At 43.3% G+C, this 20501-nt stretch overlaps 1 protein-coding gene across 1 annotated transcript in view; it reads left to right on the top strand.

Moving 5' to 3' along the window:
- Positions 1-20050, top strand: part of GPR1 (G protein-coupled receptor 1) — a 55779-nt gene extending 35729 nt beyond the window's left edge. The window contains exon 2 of the mRNA XM_040357299.1: positions 18919-20050. Within this exon, the coding sequence (XP_040213233.1) occupies positions 18939-20009 (1071 nt within the window). The 5' untranslated portion in view covers positions 18919-18938 and the 3' untranslated portion in view covers positions 20010-20050. The remainder of the gene's footprint in view (positions 1-18918) is intronic.
- Positions 20051-20501: the final 451 nt, after the last annotated feature.

The raw sequence follows: 20501 nt of genomic DNA, 5'->3' as shown, positions 1-20501 counted from the left end.
AGAATTCCCATTGCTGTCTATGGAGATGGTTCACATCTCATAGACGCGCAACGCCTGTCGCCTGAAAAAAAGTCCCGGACCCTTTTTTTCACGCGACAGGCGCGTTTTCCCATAGACAGCAATGGGAATACTTTTAGGAAAAAAAAAAAAATTTAAACATTTGTACTCGCGGCAAATCTGCCGCTACACGCGAACGCGGCTGTCGCTTAGGTGTGAATGCAGCCTTAAGGACCGGACCAATATGCTGCTACATGACCCAAGGGGTTTTTACAATTCGGCACTGTGTCGCTTTAACAGACAATTGCGTGGTCGTGCGACGTGGCTCCCAAACAAAATTGGCGTCCTTTTTTCCCCACAAATAGAGCTTTCTTTTGGTGGTATTTGATCACCTCTGCGGTTTTTATTTTTTGCGCTATAAACAAAAATAGAGCGACAATTTTGAAAAAGATGCAATATTTTTTACTTTTTGCTATAATAAATATCCCCCAAAAACATATATAAAAAAAAAAATTTCCTCAGTTTAGGCCGATACGTATTCTTCTACCTATTTTTGGTAAAAAAATCGCAATAAGCGTTTATCGATTGGTTTGCGCAAAATTTATAGCGTTTACAAAATAGGGGATAGTTTTATTGCATTTTTATAATTTTTTTTTTTTACTACTAATGGCGGCGATCAGCGATTTTTTTTCGTGACTGCGACATTATGGCGGACACTTTTGACACATTTTTGGGACCATTGTCATTTTCACAGCAAAAAATGCATTTAAATTGCATTGTTTATTGTGAAAATGACAGTTGCAGTTTGGGAGTTAACCACAGGGGGCGCTGTAGGATTTAGTGTTCACCTAGTGTGTGTTTACAACTGTAGGGGGGTGTGGTTGTAGGACTGACATCATCGATCGAGTCTCCCTATAAAAGGGATCACTCGATCGATGCAGCGCCACAGTGAAGCACGGGGAAGCCGTGTTTACATACGGCTCTCCCCGTTCTTCAGCTCCGGGGAGCGATCGCAATGATGCGGCGCGTCGGGGTGGGGCCAAGTGATACAGTCGGCGGCAATGCCCGCCGCTGTATCACAGGAGCGCGCCCGCAAAAGCTTTCCACCATGCGAGCTTGCTCGCATGTAGGTGGAAAGCTTTTGCGAGGAGGAGCCGAGACCGCCGCCAAGGGACCCCAGAAGACCGGATTCGGGGATACTCTGTGCAAAACGAGCTGCACAGTGGAAGTAAGTATAACATGTTTGTTATTTAAAAAAAAAAAATGTTGCCTTTAGTGTTCCTTTAATATTACTGTTTGTATTTATTGGCTCCCACTGCTGCTGCGAGTTCTGTGACAAAGGAGAGAGAAAGAGCAGTGTTTATCATAATATGAGGTGATCCACATGTCATTGTATATTACCAGGATGTGTTATGTGGGGGAGGGGTGGATTTCTCACTTTTTATACTGTGGATCACCTCATATTATGATAAACATAACATAACATATGATAAACATGTCCAAGCTAGATATGTAAATAACCTGTCACTCAAAGCAAGAGAAAGAAAAGGACTTTGTATTTAGACAGGGTTTTATCTGGAAGTCTGTTAATTTTCACTGAACAATAAAAGAGGATTGCTTAGAGCTGGATTAACTCTGTGTGGCAAGACTGGGCACAGATGGTAGGAAATCTTATACTCTACATTGTGACATCAAAAAATAAATAAAACATTTGGGGTTTACATCCACTTTAAGGTAAAAAAACCTTGAGGCTTTAGTACCACTTTAATCACAAAGTGAGTTGTTAAGGAGATTCACTCTCACTATTTGTCCTGTTTTTCCATTATCATCGATCATGAAAGTAAAAGACAATCCACAATTTTAGGTTGACACCAGAGCAGGAATACAGGGGATATCTTGCAATGGGGACACTAGTTCTGGTGATCCCCTGGAATTCCCTGATTTTGTAGGAATTTCCTTTCACTTTCTCTTTTAACTATGGGACAGGAAGTGAAGGGAAATCTCCCCTATGGGACAGAGATGGCTGGAAAAAAAGAAAAGAAAAACCTGACCGAAGTTATAACCCTTGATTACTCTATCCAAAAAAAGTTTTGCTTTTGGTTCTACTTTAAGGCTGGATTCACAACAGTCCGGTGTGAATTGCAGCTCTATTTTCTCTGTGAAGAGAAAAAACAGCTGTTTAGCGGTTCCTCTTTGTTGTAGGTGTAGATCAGCTGAGCAGGGAGAGGGGGAGGTGTAGTGAGGAGGCGGAGAGAATGCCTGTTAACAATGGAACGCATCTATGAATCTAATGCGTTCCCATAGAAGAATATGTGCCTTCAATTTGCACCGCACTGCCTAGAAAGCGCACACGTTTTTTGGGCAATGCGGAGTGTGAATGCAACACACAAATGTGAACCAGAATGATTCAAACTAATAGATTTTAAAATGATATGCGAATTGGATATGGTGCAAGCCGCATCCAATTCGCTAAGATGTAAACCCAGCCTCAAGAAAGTTTTTTGTTTTCTTTATTAGTCTTGTCCACCACAGTAACTGGACTTGGGACTTGTTCAGACTGTGCTGTAGGAGATTTAACCTTAGGTTCACTCATGTGCGTTTTTGCAGGCCGCTTTTGCGAGGGCACACCAGCCCATTCATTTTAATGGGCTGCCGTTCCTGTGTTTCCCTTAAACAAAACGTGGCATCGCATGGCAATTAAACATGCAAGGGGGTGCCATTCAGAATGAATGGCAGGCACAGGGGCGTAGCTATAGGGGGGGGCAAGAGTCGCGATCGCGGGCCGGCCCCAAGCTGCAGAGGGTCCGTGCGGCTCCCCTATCAGGTTTGTCTACACTTGTGTGAGCCAGAGCCGGATTCGGGGGGCGGAGCTGGGAGGCAAAGCTGGCGGTCCTAGGAACGGAAGACTGCTTGCCTCTTGACTTTACACTCTGTATTCAGCTAGCACCAGGCTGGATAGAAACAATCTCCTCTATTCTACTCCTGTCTCCTGCAGGTCTTTCAGTGGCTGCAGGAGCAGGTTTGGTTCTCCTATATGCCGCTCTGCCGGCACTCCTATCCAGCCAAGAGGCAAGCAATCATATCTACCTAGAACCACCAGCTCTGCCTTCCAGCTCTGCCCCCCGACTCTGGCTCTTGCTTCCTGCCTCAAGGCTGTTCCTGCCGCCGGAACGGAGAAGAAATGCTCCATGCCCGAGGCCGCTCCTGGTAAGCAACAATCTTTCTGTGACAGCAGAGCGAGTATAGTGTTCTAGGTGTGCTGCTGACTGTCACTCTGCTCCCTCCTATACTGCCCCCCTCCAGTCATGCTGCCCCCCACTGCACCCCCCCCCATCATGCTGCCCCCCCCCCATACTGCCCTCCACTGCCTCCCTCCCATCAAAAATCAAAACTATAAAAAATTGAATTGTAAAATAAAATAAATTGTAATAAATAATAAAAAAAATACAATAACAAAAAATAATGACCCCCATCCACTGCCCTACTGACCATGTCCACTGCTCTACTGACCATGTCCACTGCTCTACTGACCACGTCCACTGCTTTACTGACCATGTTCACTGCTCTACTGACCATGTTCACTGCTCTACTGACCACATCCACTGCTCTACTGACCACGTCCACTGCTTTACTGACCATGTTCACTGCTCTACTGACCACGTCCACTGCCCTAGTGACTGACACTATTCATAGTTCACACTAACACCACTAGCGGAACTACCAGGGTTGCAAAGGTCACACTTGCGACTGGGCCCTAGCCTTCCGCCACTATGGCGGGGCCCAAGACTCCCTGTAAAAGGGAACCGCTGCGGGACCATAAAGGGTCGTGGGATCAGTGGGAATGGCTTGGAGGGAATGACCCAGGTCGGGGTGCCCTTTGTGTTTTTTTGCACCAGGGCCCTAAGAGCCCATTCACACCTCCGCGAACAAAACGCCCGACGCCGGACGATCGTGTCGGTGGAGGGGAGAATTCCCATTGCTGTCTATGGAGATGGTTCACATCTCATAGACGCCGTACGCCTGTCGCCTGAAAAAAAGTCCCGGACCCTTTTTTTCAGGCGGCATTGGCGGTCGGCCATACAATGCAATGGGAAGGCTTTGTTAAAAAAAAAAAAAAAAAGTTACACACTCGCGGCAAAATACGCCGCGTACGTGGCGTATCTTGTCGCGGAGGTGTGAATGCAGCCTAAAGGTTCTAGTTACTCTTCTGGGCAGGCACGCTAGTTTTCACAGATCAGCATATTTTCACTGCGGTGGTTGCGGGTGTGGGAATCACTGCGATTCCCACACCTGTAGCCACACGCAGAGGTGCGAACCAACCCTCAGACGTACACTTTAGACATAGACATAAGAAAGTGGTCAGATATTTATTTTCCTTTGTCTGTCTGCCTTTTTTCTGTGGCCTTGCACTAAGGGCTGCTTTCCTCACATAAGTTGTATTCAGAGGGGGAATACTTCCCACTGAGCCATTGTGTTCTCCAGGTGGGGGAGGCCGTTCTCGCCGGGAGAACACAGTGATTACTGCTAGTGGCTATAATAGCAATAATTGCATGTAAAATCTGACAGGCTGGTTGTACCCGAGTTGATCGATTGATGGATCAACTTGGGTACATTCAGCCTGCCCACACATGGTTCTAATCTGGGCCTGTCCACGCAAGACCAGTTGAGATTCAAACCATCTACCGCCGGCTTTAGACTATAAGGGCCAGATTTTTGTAGATTGGCGTAAAAATGGGCGGGCGTAACGTATCTGATTTACATACGCCGCCGCAAGTTTTTCAGGCAAGTGCTTTATTCACAAAGCACTTGCCTGTAAAGTTGCGGCGGCGTAGCGTAAATCACCCGGCAGAATTCAAATTCGGCGGGTAGGGGCGTGTTTCATTTAAATGAAGCGCGTCCCCGCGCCAAACGAACTGCACATGCGCCATTCCCTAAAATTTCCCGGCGTGCATTGCTCTAAATGACGTCGCAAGGACGTCATTGTTTTTGACGTGGACGTAAATTACGTCCAGCACCATTCACGGACAACTTACGCAAACGACGTAACTTTTAACATTTTCGACGCGGGAACAACGGCCATACTTAACATTGACTGCGCCTCATAGACCCAGGGGCAACTTTAAGCCGGAAAAAGCCTAACGTAAACGTCGTAACTTTACTGCGTCGGCTGCGCGTACGTTCGGGAATTCGCGTATCTACTTAATTTGCATACTCGACGCGGAAATCAACGGAAGCGCCACCTAGCGGGGGGGGAAAAAATTGCAGTTACGATCCGACAGTGTAAGAGACTTACGCCTGTCGGATCTAATGGATATCTATGCGTAACTGATTCTAAGAATCAGTCGCATAGATACGACGGCGCTAGGCAGAGATACGACGGCGTATCTGGAGATGTGCCGTCGTATCTCTTTTGAGAATCTGGGCCTAAGTAGATATCATGCAGACACACCCAGCTTTAATCAGAAGGGGGGTTTAAAAAGTACTTGGCCAAGGCTAGTCAATTGCTAGTCTCTGTCTTTATTGTATTAGTGTATTTATAAATGACAGTAACCGAATACTGTTACCAACAATCTGCATTTCACCATCTCCCTATCCCACGGAGCTTACACAAAATTCATACAGTGGCCCAGATTCAAGTAGAATCGCGCAATATTTGCGTGGGCAAAGAGCAAATTTTTTTCTCTGCGCCCACGCAAATATTGCGCTTTGCCCGCGATTCACGGAGCAGTTGCTCCGTAAATTGCGCGGGCAATATGCTAAGCAGCCGGGCGCAAGGCTGCCTAATGTAAATGATCCCGCCGGGGGCGGGAATCATTTAAATTAGGCGCGCTCCCGCGCCGAGCGAACAGCGCATGCTCCGTCGGGAACCTTTCCCGACGTGCATTGCGGCAAATGACGTCGCAAGGACGTCATTTGCTTGTAAGTGAACGTGAATGGCGTCCAGCGCCATTCACGGTTCAATTACGTAAACGACGTGAAATTTGAACGTCGCGAGCGGGAGGCGCAGCTATACTTTAGCATTGGCTGCGCCTGCTATTAGCAGGAGCAACCTTATGCTAAAGGCGCCGTACGGAAACTCCGTACCTTGCGTACGCAGGGCCCGCGCAACTTTTGTGAATCGGTGGTAGTATGCAATTTGCATACTACACGCCGATCACAAAGGCCGCGCCCCCTAGCGGCCAACGCAAGAATGCAGCCTGGGATGTGAAGGCATAAGGAGGCTTATGTTTGTCACATCCTAGGCTGCATTCGGTGTAACGAGGTTCCTGAATCAGGAGCACTCGTTACACCGGAGCAAGTAAGCACTTGCGCCGCGCAACTATGGTTGCGCGGGCGCAAGTGCTTCTTGAATCTGGGCCAGTGACTTTTAGAAAAATAAAATTCAGTGCTACAAGATGATCTGATTTAATCTTCGGAAGTGTTACATAACCAAAATATGTCTTTGTCTTTAATTTTCATAATACATCTGGATGGCCACAGTGTATAATGAAGACGATCACATTTTGTTCTTGGACCAGCATTTAGTTTGCTAATATTTGAAGTGTGCACATCTTGGGCGGTTGTTTTTCCACTAAGGTTTTCCACAAGTGCCAGCAATTTGGGATCAGGATGAAACTGTGAAAGTTGTTCTCATTTCTTCCTTATGAAATCACTTTCATGTTTGTGAGCGCTTTAGTCCGGAAAAGACAGAGCTTAAAAACATAAACAGAGTACAAAAATATGTTGTTTCCAGTGTTGCCAACACCCTGGAGTGAAATTTACTGGCAAGAATGGCAACATTTCCGAACGGCACCAATTTTTTACTGGCAAAAAATTATGAAAATTACTGGCAGAGCCGCATTTTTTACTGACGCGGCAAAAGTAACAAAAATTACTTCGTTTTTTAACTATAAACACTTAGCTAATGCTATTATCAATGTGTTTAAAGGGTCACTAAAGGAAAAAAAATGTTTTGCTGAAATGACTGTTTACAGGGTATAGAGATATAAAAGTTAACTGATTCCTTTTAAAAATGATTAAAAATTGAATTTAATCTATCATATAATGTGCCTCTAGTTTCACGTTCGGTTTTAAAGGTACATACATGAAGTTCCGGGTGAGAGGTGAGTCGGGAAGACTCACAGAACAAAAACAACAAATCCAGGGCAGTGTTTTGTTTTTAAAATGAATCTGATTGGTTCTGAGGAGTTTTAGACACACAGTAATGACAGCTTAGACCACCGTGAAAAGCTCCCAGTACTGTGGTTATAAGGAAACAGGCAACCAGGAAGTGTGGAGATCACAGCAGAATTACAGCTACTTCAAAGCAAAAACGAACAATGAGGACATGAAACCAGTACTGCAGTAAGGTAAAGGAAGCTATTTAGCTAAAAAAAAAAAAAATTCCTTTAGTGACCCTTTAAGTTAAACAAAAGTAAAAAAAAAACATATTTTTCAATTTACATGAAGGTTGGGTTACTATAACCAAGCCAGCACAGAGTTCCCTCTTACATCAGAGTCTGCAGGATGCCCCCTTACAGTTCAAGGGAACTCTTAGGTAAAGGGGAACGCTGCACAATGCTCAACAATGGATCCCAATAGATGTAGGGCTCTGTCTGGAACCCCCTCCTGGTGTCACAGTTCGGTGAAAATGGCGCCACCATGCAGCGCTGCGACTCCCGGTGGACTGGAGTGCAGGTGATCCCAGATGCTCTGGAATGCAGGCCGGTTCGCTTGCTAGAATAGAGGTGCTGTCCTCCGAGGTCCCTCTGAGGCTGGCGATCCGGCTCTCTGCTGTATAGGCTGCAGTCTCTCACTCCCTGTCACACAGACCTCCTGCTGGCAGGTTCAGAATGGCGTCCAGAGAGACTGAAAACAGGCCACGCCCGTCCTTTTATGTCTCCTTCCAGCAGGCTGTTCTGCACGCTTTGCATTGTGTAACCTGTAGTCCAGAGCTGATCAAGCCAACAGATTCACTTCCTCATCCAAACTACATGTCCCATAATGTATTGCTCTGTTCACTCTCAAGGAGTAAAGAAAAACCCCTGACAGAGTTCAGCAGGCACTAGGCTAGGGGGAGTCAAACTCATATACAATAAAACTGAAACGTTTAACAATAAGAACTATAGTAGCAACCCCTGGCTACATAATCTTTATTTAATTCCTGTGTAAATCTAAACTGACTAAATTTAATTAGATTGTTAGTCAGTGCCAGAATAGTCAAGCTAAACTGTGTCTTGCTATTTAAACACTAGTCATCACTTCTTTTGGTTCTCTAAAAATTTCAGATTGCTGAAACATACTTATTGTTTTAAAACCACAAAAAAAATGCTATTAATGTCCGTTTTCTGTCTGCCACACTGCTTTCAGTGGATCCTTGAATCTGGAACTTCTGAAACCTGGAGGGTGACTATTGCTGGAAAGCTGGAAACAATAATTCTGACACCCTACAACAATTTTAACTATTACATTTTTATTATCAGCGACAATATCATAAAACCAGGGCTCAAAATTTCAAGTCCTGAGCTACTAGCCAGGCCTCAAGAGTTACTCGCCACCAGTTGCCCCACCTAATTCATACACTGCCCTGCGCCTAATTGCACCCGTAAACACGCCCTCGTGGATTATCTCATGGAATGACAATGTTTTATGCAGAATCAAGTTACAAAATTCAATATTACCAACAACAACTTTAACAAAATGGGACAGGGCACTGGGGGCAGACCAGAGGGACAGGGCACTGGGGGCAGACCAGAGGGACAGGGCACTGGGGGCAGACCAGAGGGACAGGGCACTAGAACTGGGTCTCTTCCCCATTCTCTTGCTGTCTCCTCTGAAACTCCCATCCATCCTCTCTCTCTCTCCCATTCATCTCATCATCAGGAGCCTGTGTGTGCGGCTCCACGCTTGCATGTCCCCACTTCCTCCTTTTATTCAGGCTGGCAGAGATGAGAGGAGCTGCAGCTTCCGCCACCAATCTCATCGGGACTCTAAGTGTAGGCACAGATTGGAGGGAGATTGGTCATGCAGCCCTGTCATCACTCGCCCCCAGCTTAAATCCACTCGCCAAATGCTAGTAGGCGAGTGGAAATTTTGAGGGCTGATAAAACGACTTTCCTAATCCAGTGTTCCTGTTTAGAGGAATAAACAACTCAATTCAGGGTTTTCCCCATCCCAGAACAGGCAAGGTTGGCGATATTAGAAATAATATTGAAAAACTGTTTTGGTTGGTAAGATGTGTAGGAAAAGAGTGTTGAGCGTCTGGCAGTGGCAGCATCTGAAGGAAAAAAGTATGAAGAATATGATGGTAGGCAGTATTTGCAGGGCATGATATAATGCATTATATAATGGAGGGCACTAGGTGCAGGAGAGAAGTGTGTAGGGGATGACAGTGGGCAGTATGTTCAGGAGAGTAGTGTGGATTGTATGGCAGTGGGCAGTATGTACAGAAGAGAAGTGTGCAGGGTATGATGGTGGGCATTGGAGGAATATGGAGGGTATTGGCAAGGGTAATATCAAGCTGGCCTTCCTACAATCAGCACAAATAAAAACTCAAATGTGTTTCTTTAGTAGTACGTTTGTGCTGTTTTGTGGCGTATTTTTTTTTATTTTTGCTGCTTTAATTTTTAGGACATTAGCAATTGTTTTTCCAGGCTATGACATCACCTAGCCCCCCTACAACAGCCAAATGGCACGAAATTGGTTTTGTTTGTTAGTGCTACGTGTGTGCTGTTTTGTGTTGTTTAAATTTCCATTCTATCTTTTATTGTTTTTGCGTTATTAATGATTTATTAAAGGTCACTAAAGGTCACTCAGCCCCCTACAATGCCCAAATTACACAAAACTGGTCTTGTTGGTTAGTGTCATTTGGGCATTGTAGGGGGGCTGAGTGACCTTTGGTGATCTTTAATAAATCATTAATAATGCAAAAACTATAAAAGATAGAACGGAAATGTAAACAGCACAAAACAGCACAAACGTAGCACTAACCAACAAGACCAGTTTCGTTCCATTTGGCTGTTGTAGGGGGGCTAGGTTATGTCATAATCTGGAAAAAAAACATTGCTAATATCTTAAAAATAAAAGCAGCACAAATGTAAATTTTTACGGCACATAACAGCAGAAACGTCGCACTAAAGAAACACACTTGATTTTTTATTTGTGCTGATTGTAGGGGGGGGGGGGCAGCTTTGCTGAGCTAATATCTACAGGAGTAGAATGCGGCGAGCATTATTGTAGGCAGTTTGTGCAGGCAGGGCTTGCAGATGGTATGATGGATGGCAGTGTATGCATAAAAGGGGTGCAGAGGGTATGATGGTGGGCACTATATGCAGGTGAGGAGTGCATAGGGGTTGGCGGTGGGCATTATGAAGAGGAGAAGTGTAATGTTAGGCAGTGTTTGCAGGAGAGGATGGTAGATGGTACAATGGAGGGCAGCATGTTCAGGAGAGAAGTGTGTAGGGAATCATGGTGGGCAGTAGGTGCAGGGGCAACAGTATTCACTGAAGGAGGCAGCAACTGAAGCTGGATTCAGGGTCTATGATAAGCCCAATCTAGTGCCAGCTGCAGAGAACAGGAATGAGGTGACCTACACCAGTGGTTCTCAACCACAGTCCTCAAGTACCCCCAACAGGGCCATGTTTTGGGAACTTCCCTTAGCTCCCTTAGATAAAATAGCTCTTATCAATACCATGTCATGGATATTGATTTAAAGCAGCTATGCAAAGTGAAGTAAAACCTGAAAACATGTCCGTTAGGGGTAACTGAGGACTAAGATTGAGAATCACTGATCTACACTGCTAGCTGCTTTTATGAGAAAATGTGTGTAGGAGGGACAGGAGCATATTGTCCAGTCTCAGAGGTCCCACCAAGTAAGATGTGAGTTCCAAGAGTAGGTTTTCCGATTGGGAGGGATGTGTGGTGGGGAGGAGCTAGAAGGGTTAAGGTGATAAGAAGGGTCAGAAGAAGGGGTGAGTATATGGGAAGTCAGGAGGAGGGGCATTTAGAATTTGGAGGTTGTCATTTGCAAGTCTGTAGCAGGAGCTGATTCTGTGTTATGTGTGAGGCCTCGTACACACGACCGTTTTCCTCGATAGAATCCATCAAGAAACTTGGTGGGAGAGCTTTTTTGCCGAGGAAACTGGTTGTGTGTACTGTTTTCATCGAGGAGACTGTCGAGGAACTCCACAAGCTTTTTCCTCGACGGGAGTCTCAATTTCCTCGTTGCGTTCCTCATCGGGCTGGTTTTCGACGAGAAACACGATGGTGTGTATGCTAAGAAACCCTTGTATGCCCAGAATAAAGTATGAAACGGGAGTAAAAGTAGCATTTGTAATGGAGATAGCACATTTGTCACGCAGTAACAGACTGAAAAGTGCAAATCGTCTCTTACCAAACTTTTACTTAACACGCAGTAACATGAGATTAGCAAAAGCAGCCCCAAGGGTTGTGCCAGTGGAATCGAACTTCCCCTACCGTTGTATGTGTTGTACATCACCGCGTTTGAGAACGAGGAGATTTTGTCTTGACAATGTGTAGGCAAAGCAAGCTTGTCGAGTTCCTCGACAAGCCTAACAAGGACCTCATTGAGGAAAACGATGTGTCTTTTTCGACGAGTTTCTCGGTCGTGTGTACGAGGCCTGTGTGTCTTTCTGTTCCCTCAGTTTCATATTAATAAGAGTTAAGAATTGACACCTTTAGATTAGAGAAAACCCACTGGGGAGATCTATTAAAACTGGCGCACACAGAATTTGGTGCAGCTGTGCATAGTACACAATCAGCTTTATTGTCAAAATGTAATTGGACAATCTGACGTTAGAAGCTGCATGGTTACTTTGCAGAGCTGCACCAGGTTCTGTGTGCGCCAGTTTTAGTAAATCTACTGGGTCATGTTAGGGACAATTGTTATTCATCTGCAATGGATTTTATTGGCCAATCATTATTGTTCCCTTGTAATATTTCCACCATTAAAGTGGTTGTAAACCCTCTCTTACTTGTTTTACCTACAGGTAATCCTAGATTAAGGCTTACCTGTAGGTGTTTGCAATATCTCTTAAACCTACATGGTTTAGGAGATATTTGCCACATAGAATGCACCGTTGTCTACGCAGGCGCACTGAGAATGCCGATTTTCTCAATGGGAAATGCCGGCTTTGACGGCTCCTGCAGGCATGCATTGAGTGACGTCTTCGCTGCTCCGACCAATCACAGCGCCGGAGCGGCGATACCCGGAAGTAACCTCCGGGGGAGATGTCTGCGGCCGGAGGGGGAGACAAGGACGGCTTCGGGGGCTTAGAGCTAAGGTAAGTAATTCATAATGAGCTAGTATGCTAGTTAAACTAGCTCATTATGCCTTTGTCTTTCAGGTTTTTTTTTTTTTTTTTTTGGGGGGTTTACAACCACTTTAAGGGCTGCCTACTCGGTGTGCACACATGCAGGCCTATGCAATATGAATGTACATGCTTATGTACTAGTCATAAATGAAGAGTTTTGTAGCAGATAGCTTGTGACAGTGCATGCCACAAAAAGACCCTCTTTATGGCACACAGACATGCACAATCACTGTTATGAGGAGGCAATATGAGGTAAAGCCTCCTGAAACCCTAACATTTTCTTTATATAGCATTCACCATTAGTTCTTCCATAGAAGGTGGCTTCTAATAAATATATAATGATTCTCCTCTTTCTCTTAGTGATGCTGGTATTACCTCTGCTCAGAAATTTGAAAATAAAAATACATTTTTATTTAGGTCCTATTCTTTCTTAATCATCAGATGTACTAAGAGATATATGGGGGCTGCAGTGCTTAAAACACAATGGTGTTGATTTACTAAAGGCAAATTCACTTTGCACTACAAGTGCACTTGTGAAGTGCAGTCACCTTAGATCTGAGGGGTAGATCTGAAATGAGGGGAGGCTCTGCTGATTTTATCATCCAATAATGTACAAGAAAAAATGCTGTTTTTTATTTTCCTTGCATGTCCCCCTCAGATCTACAGCAATTGCACTTCCAAGTGCACTTGTAGTGCAAAGTTGCTTTGCCTTTAGTAAATAAACCCCCCCCTAATCCAATGCTTCAAGTCACTGATCCAGTAAAGTATGCAATAGGTGAAGTCAGAACTCTGTCTAGTCAGATATCCAAAAAACAACGGTCAAAACTCGACCAACATTTAAGTCTCCTGTCTGCTGCACCTCCTTAAAGTGGATGTAAACCCAAAAACATTTTTTTTTGTTTTTGATGTCACAATGTAGAGTATAAGATTCCCTATCATCTGTGCCCAGTCTTGCCACACAGAGTTAATCCAGCGCTGAGCAATCCTCTTTTAATGTTCAGTGAAAATTAACAGAATTCCAGATAAAAACTTGCCAAATTATAAAGTCCGTTTCTCTGTTCTTGCTTTGTGTTACAGGTTATTTACATATCCTGGTAATATACAATGAACTTTGGATCACCTCATATTATGATAAACATAACATAACATATGATAAACATGTCCAAGCTCTAGATATGTAAATAACCTGTAACACAAAGCAAGAACAGAGAAACGGACTTTATAATTTGGCAAGTTTTTATCTGGAATTCTGTTAATTTTCACTGAACATTAAAAGAGGATTGCTCAGCGCTGGATTAACTCTGTGTGGCAAGACTGGGCACAGATGATAGGAAATCATATACTCTACATTGTGACATCAAAAACAAAAAAACTATTTTCAGTTTTCAGTTCAGTGCGATTCAGTTCGCATGCGCCGCGCTTTATAAGTTTTTCATTCATTCATTCATTCACATCCAATTTAACCTCCCTGGCGGTATGATTATTTCAGATTTTAGGTGCTGAAAGCGGTACCATTTTTTTGCATGGAAATTTGGCGTTTTATATTGTAGGCCTGTAATTCTTAGGAATAACTCACTTAAATCTGACCAAACAAGAGTCTAGTAGACATCCCAGGTATAATAAAATTTGAAACACAAAATCATAAATTATAATATAATAAATACATATAAATAATTATAACAAATAATATAATAATAATAAAAATTATTACTTTACATTTTTTGATGACGAATTTCCCCACAAATCACTATCGCTCAATTCTGCAAGTGATTCTAATTTATTATCGCTGTTTTTTAGCTGGTTTAAAACCACTTTTGACATAAAGGGACACTTTTTGGTTGCTATGGACAATCTCCAGTTTGCAGGCAGAAAGAACAGTTTTTATTTTATACAAGTGCATGTAGGGCACTGGGCAGACCACTAGGGACAAAGGGGGTGTGTAATTTTTTCATACAGTACTTTAATCTATAAGATTACTGTATGTATTGTGTTTATTTACTTTTTTACATTTGGAGCCGATCTCCGCCCCCGTGTGTCGTAACGTCGCAGGGAACGGAGCTCGGCAGCACTCGGCACTGTGAATAGGTAACTCTGCCTGTGGACACTGCAAGGCAGTCCCGAGTCTGGCTCGGGGTTACCGCTTTTGGTCCTGAAATTCCACCCCAGGCCAGATTTGGGAATACTGCTCAGGGGGTTAATTAAACCAGTGTAAAAAGTGTGACTCAGGTCTTAGTTTAAAGCAATGTCAAAAATGATAAACCAACCAATACTGACTTCGGCTCAGGCTCAATAGTGTGTAATGCCGTGTACACACGACCGTTTTTCATGTCATGGAAAAAAAACGTGACGTGACTCCTTTCAAGCCTGCCTTGCATACAGACGATCGTGATAAAAAATGCTCGAGTAAAGCACGGTGACGTACAACATATACGACGGCACTATAAAGGGGAAGTTCTATTCGGATGTCGCCACCCTTTGGGCTGATTATGCAAATTTCCCATCTCATAACTTGCTTCTGAGCATGCACGTTTTTTTTTTTAAAGCCGACACACGACGATGTTTTTTCACGACGTGAAAAACGACGAGAAAAAATAGAGCAGGTTCTAAATTTTTAATGCCCATTTTTCTTGTCGAGAAAAATGCTCTGGAGCCTACACACGATCGTTTTTAATGACCAATTTAAAAAAAAATTTTCATCATGAAAAACAGTCGTATGTACGCGACATAACAGTAAACATGTGGAGCATCAAAGAAAATCAGAGCTAAAGAGAAAATCTGCATGTATTGGCTAGGGTAGAAGTTAATGAAAACTCCATGGAGGCAAGACAAGGATTGCCAGCTCGTTGTGAGGGCCTTGTATAAAGACATAGGGGGTTATTTACTAAAGGCAAATGCGCTTTACACTACAAGTGCAAACTACAAGTTGCACTGAAGGTGCATTCGCTGTAGATCTGAGGGGGACATGCAAGGAAAATAAAAAACAGCATTTTTGTTTGCACATGATTGGATAATAAAATCAGCAGGGCTGCCTCTAAAACTGGAAAAGCGGTGCCCATGGATGATGTGAAAGGTTTTAACTGTAGTGTAATTACAATTAATTTTAATGCTTAAAGACCATATACACGGCAATGTGTTTCTAACAATAAACAGGCATAGGGAAAGGTGTGAGCAGTGTGCTTTGTCACATGGCTGCTATTTGTCCCGCATGACTTGGAAAACATGGTGCTTGGACATTAGCACAAGGGTCCATCCAGTGTAAGCACCGATTTACTCACCAGCTAAAAACAATTTTCTATGGTTTTCACAGACAGATGGCAAATATGCCAAGTATTTGTTTTTCATAAAATACAACTTAGATCCGGCTCTTAAGGGCCTTTGATTCTTCATAGTATTGCTACTTCACATTCCTTAGCAGAATATCAGTCACCTAATATAGGGATTTCCCATCTAAATATAAGCTATAGTCTTTTCAAAGGTTTTTGAGATTTATATTTAATATATATATATATTGAAATAAAGTTATTAAGTGTTAATGTTTTGTAAAAAAAAATTCTATGTGTAATTTGTAAATGTCTTTTGCGACAGCTATAGTTCCTCATTATTTATCCAGGTTCTGCCTTCTGCGTTGTAGTGCTACACAATGGTTGAACATTATTTCTTCTTACATAGAAAGTGTATGGGTTGGCCAACCCACTAAAAACAATAGTAGCTAAAATGTTGACAACGGAAATCCATTCAAGACTTAACACATGCTCCCTGCTGTTATGCCCCGTACACGCGATTAGGGCTTTTGCCTGACCAAATCACATTGGAATTCCGACGAAAATTCCATCAAAGTAAAATAGAACATGTTCTATATCTAAACTCTGACGGAATTCATCGGAATATCCGATATAAAAAATCCGATGGGGCTACACAGGATCAGAATATCCGATGGAAAAAGTCAGCCGGTCTTTTTCCATCGGATATTCCGATCGTGTGTACAAGGCATAAGATTTCCCACCCTGACGCCCTACACAGTGTACCTCTATGCAGTTCTTGACATCCTGCTCACACCTCTCATTCCCTACCTTTATACCCTCCAGCACAAATTGCTTGGCACTTTGCTCATGCATGCTCACTGCATGCTCCTACTATGCCCACGGTCTTACTCTCCAGTTTACACATTCCTCTCCTTCACATACTACCCACCACCATACCCCCCACAGTCCTCTGTTTCACATACTGTCCACCATCACACCCTACACAGTCCTATCCTTCACATACTGCCCACCATCATACCCTCCACAGTCCCCTCTTTCATATACTGTCCACCATCACACCCTCCACCGTCCTATCCTTCACATACTGCCCACCATCATACCCTCCACAGTCTTCTCTTTCACATAGTGTCCACCATCACACCCTCCACAGTCCTATCCTTCACATACTGCCCACCATCTTACCCTCCACAGTCCCCTCCTTCACATACTGTCCACCATCATACCCTCCACAGTCCTCTCTTTCACATACTGTCCACCATCACACCCCCCACAGTCCTATCCTTCACATACTGCCCACCATCATACCCTCCACAGTCCTCTCTTTCACATAATGTCCACCATCATACCCTTCACAGTCCTATCCTTCACATACTGCCCACCATCTTACCCTCCACAGTCCCCTCCTTCACATACTGTCCACCATCATACCCTCCACAGTCCTCTCTTTCACATACTGTCCACCATCATACCCTCCACATTCCTCTCCTTCACATACTGCCCACCATCACACCCTCCACAGTCCTATCCTTCACATACTGCCCACCGTCATACCCTGCACAGTCCTATCCTTCACATACTGCCTACCATCATACCCTCCACAGTCCCCTCATTCAAATACTGTCCACCATCATACCCTCCACAGTCCCCTCCTTCACATACTGTCCACCATCATACCCTCCACAGTCCTCTCTTTCACATACTGTCCACCATCATACCCTCCACTTTCCCCTCCTTCACATACTGTCCACCATCCTACCCTCCACAGTCCTCTCCTTCACATACTGTCCACCATCACACTCTCCACAGTCCTATCCTTCACATACTGCCCACCATCATACCCTCCACAGTCCTCTCTTTCACATACTGTCCACCATCACACCCTCCACAGTCCTATCCTTCACATACTGCCCACCATCATACCCTCCACAGTCTTCTCTTTCACATACTGTCCACCATCACACCCTCCACAGTCCTATCCTTCACATACTGTCCACCATCATACCCTCCACAGTCCCCTCCTTCACATACTGTCCACCATCATACCCTCCACAGTCCCCTCCTTCACATACTGTCCACCATCATATGCTCCACTTTCCCCTCCTTCACATACTGTCCGCCATCCTACCCTCCACAGTCCTCTGTATTCTACACAGTGCTTGGTATTATGGTAAAACAAACGGAGCACAATTGTAAAGGTTTCCTGCCTGTATAAAATGTGTATTTTTTGTTGTATACCCATAGCAATACCTTAAGGGGTTTTCTGTTGTTACTTGTACCACACCGATATTCTTCTTTCAAAAACACTATTGGGGTTGAACTTTATGTATTGTGATGGTCCCTACTCCATAATGATTGATTCTAATACAGAATCAAAGTCAAAGTAACTGAACCATGGTATGATGTCTCTGGTCATGTACCATGCTCTGATTGGTATATTACTTAAAGGAGTTGTAAACTATCAAGGTTTTTCACCTTTATGCATTCTATGCATTAAGCTGAAAAACCTTCTCCACCCCCCCAAAGAGCCCCCTTTTACTTACCTGAACCCAATCTTTTCAGCAATGAGAACGAGCCCAACAGCTCCAGCCGCTGTCTTGGGTCCTCATTGGATAGATAGCAGCAGAGGCCATTAGAACTGTCTTCCATTTCACTGCTTGAAATTTCTGTAAGAACCAATTTAGATATATCAGGTTTGTTGGGGTACGTAACCACACATTTGAATGGGCTGTCAAGGCACCACAACATGCCAAAAATCAGACGTGCACCATTATTTTCAATGCAGTGCACCATAACACACGGTAATGAGTTATCATGCCTTGTGGTACCCTGGAACCACATTACATTAAATTGTTCATGAGGCAGCAATTTGTGTATTATAATGTAGGTAACTGCAACATTTGGGGGTTATTTACGAAAGGCAAATCCACTTTACACTACCAGTGCAAACTGGGAGTGCAAAGTGCACTTGGAAATGCAGTCACTGTAAATTGGAGGGGTAGATCTGAAATGAGGGGAAGCTCTGCTGATTTTATCATCCAATTATGTGCAAGCTAAAATGCGTTTTTTATTTTCCTTGCATGTGCATCTGCAGTGACTGCATTTCCAAGTGCACTTTGAGTGCAATTTCAAGTGCACTTTTAGTTTGCACTTGTAGTGCAAAGCGGATTTGCCTTCAGTAAATAACCCCCATGGTGTGAATGTGCCCTCTGGGAAATTAAGACCAGTTACATGCTATTGACTTTTGGTTATTAGGATCCCAAAGTTACAATGCAGAAAATGTTAATATTATTTAAAGCTAATTGATTTTTTTTTTAAATGATTTAAGCTTTCTATTGATTTCTCTCCAGCTGCTTACCTCAAGTAAAGGATGAATTTGACGATGAATGAGACTTTCCCTGAAGAGTTGGACTTCTTAAACTATACTTATGAGTACTACGACTTGGATGAGGCACCATATGGTGCAACAGAGCCACAGGCACTCCATATAATATCTATTGTGATCTACTCGCTGGCATTCCTACTTGGGGTACCAGGAAACTCAATGGTCATCTGGTTCACTGGTTTCAAATGGGAGAAAACCGTCAGCACGATGTGGTTCCTCAATCTGGCCATTGCAGACCTAATCTTCGTGTTGTTTTTGCCTCTACACATTACATATGTGGCTACAGATTTCCACTGGCCTTTTGGGAAGATACTTTGCAAAGTTAATTCATTCATTGCTATTCTAAACATGTTTGCCAGCGTGTTTTTTCTCACTGTAATCTGCTTTGACCGATATATCTTTTTGGCCTGTCCAAACTTTTCTCAGAAACATCGAACACTGGGCAAAGCTGTCATCGTCAGTGGGGTGGTATGGACAACTGCCACCATTATTGCTAGTCCATCTCTGTACTTTAGAGACATTGCAACAGATACCCAGATGGCCACCATCTGCTATAATAATTTCCACGAGCATGATCATAATGTTATCCTGAAGATTCACACATCCTTTACCTTAATAAGGTTTTTTATTGGATATCTTTTTCCTTTGCTAACAATGATTATATGTTATACAACCCTGACTATCAAATTGAAGATGCTAAACAAAAAAGCCAACAGCAAGTTCTTCTGGGTGGTCTTGGCTGTTGTGGTGGCTTTTTTCATCTGCTGGACTCCTTATCACATATTTAGTTTGCTGGAGTTAAAGATCCATCACAGCGATGAATATGGCGAATGGCTAAGAATTGGCATGCCTATTTCCACCAGTCTGGCCTTTGTTAACAGCTGTATCAACCCGATCTTTTATGTCCTTATCAGTAAAGTGTTCAGGACACATTTAGAGGCCTCGCTTGCAGAAATATTTAAAAACACTCTACGGGACATGAAACAGACATCTACGCGAAGTGAAAAGCTTGTGGACTCCGAAAATAATTCAACATACTGTGAAACAGTTTCCTAAAAAGTATATATCTATATATACACACACACACAGTATATATATATATATATATATATATATATATATATATATATATATATATATATATATATATATATATACCCATTAATAAAATACAGGGCTTTTTCTTCTGTTCTCATGTCACTTCACTTCAGGAGAAATATTGGAAGATCTTATTACACACCCATGGATGTTTCCCTCAAAAACAGGTCATAAACGATTTCTTAGTCAACTATTATTTTAACTTAACAGCCTTCATTTTAAAAATAGATTTTCGAAAACATTTTTTAAACCAAATGCAATCATTCTTTGTGGTTTTCACCACTGATCTGCATCATGTGAGCAAACCACCACAGAAGCTATTCCTGGCATTCACTGTTCACTAATCTAATTGTGGTTTCTTCTTATAGATTCAATGGACAATACTATATTGGCTTCCAACCGAAAAAGTCCAATTAGCACTTATGTAGAAAGGGAAGTTTGGGCAGAAGA

This window comes from Rana temporaria, chromosome 6 (assembly GCF_905171775.1).
Source record: "Rana temporaria chromosome 6, aRanTem1.1, whole genome shotgun sequence".
Lineage (NCBI taxonomy): Eukaryota > Metazoa > Chordata > Amphibia > Anura > Ranidae > Rana > Rana temporaria.
The sequence above is the reverse complement of the archived record's forward strand: the minus strand, read 5'-3'. Positions and strand labels throughout refer to the sequence as shown.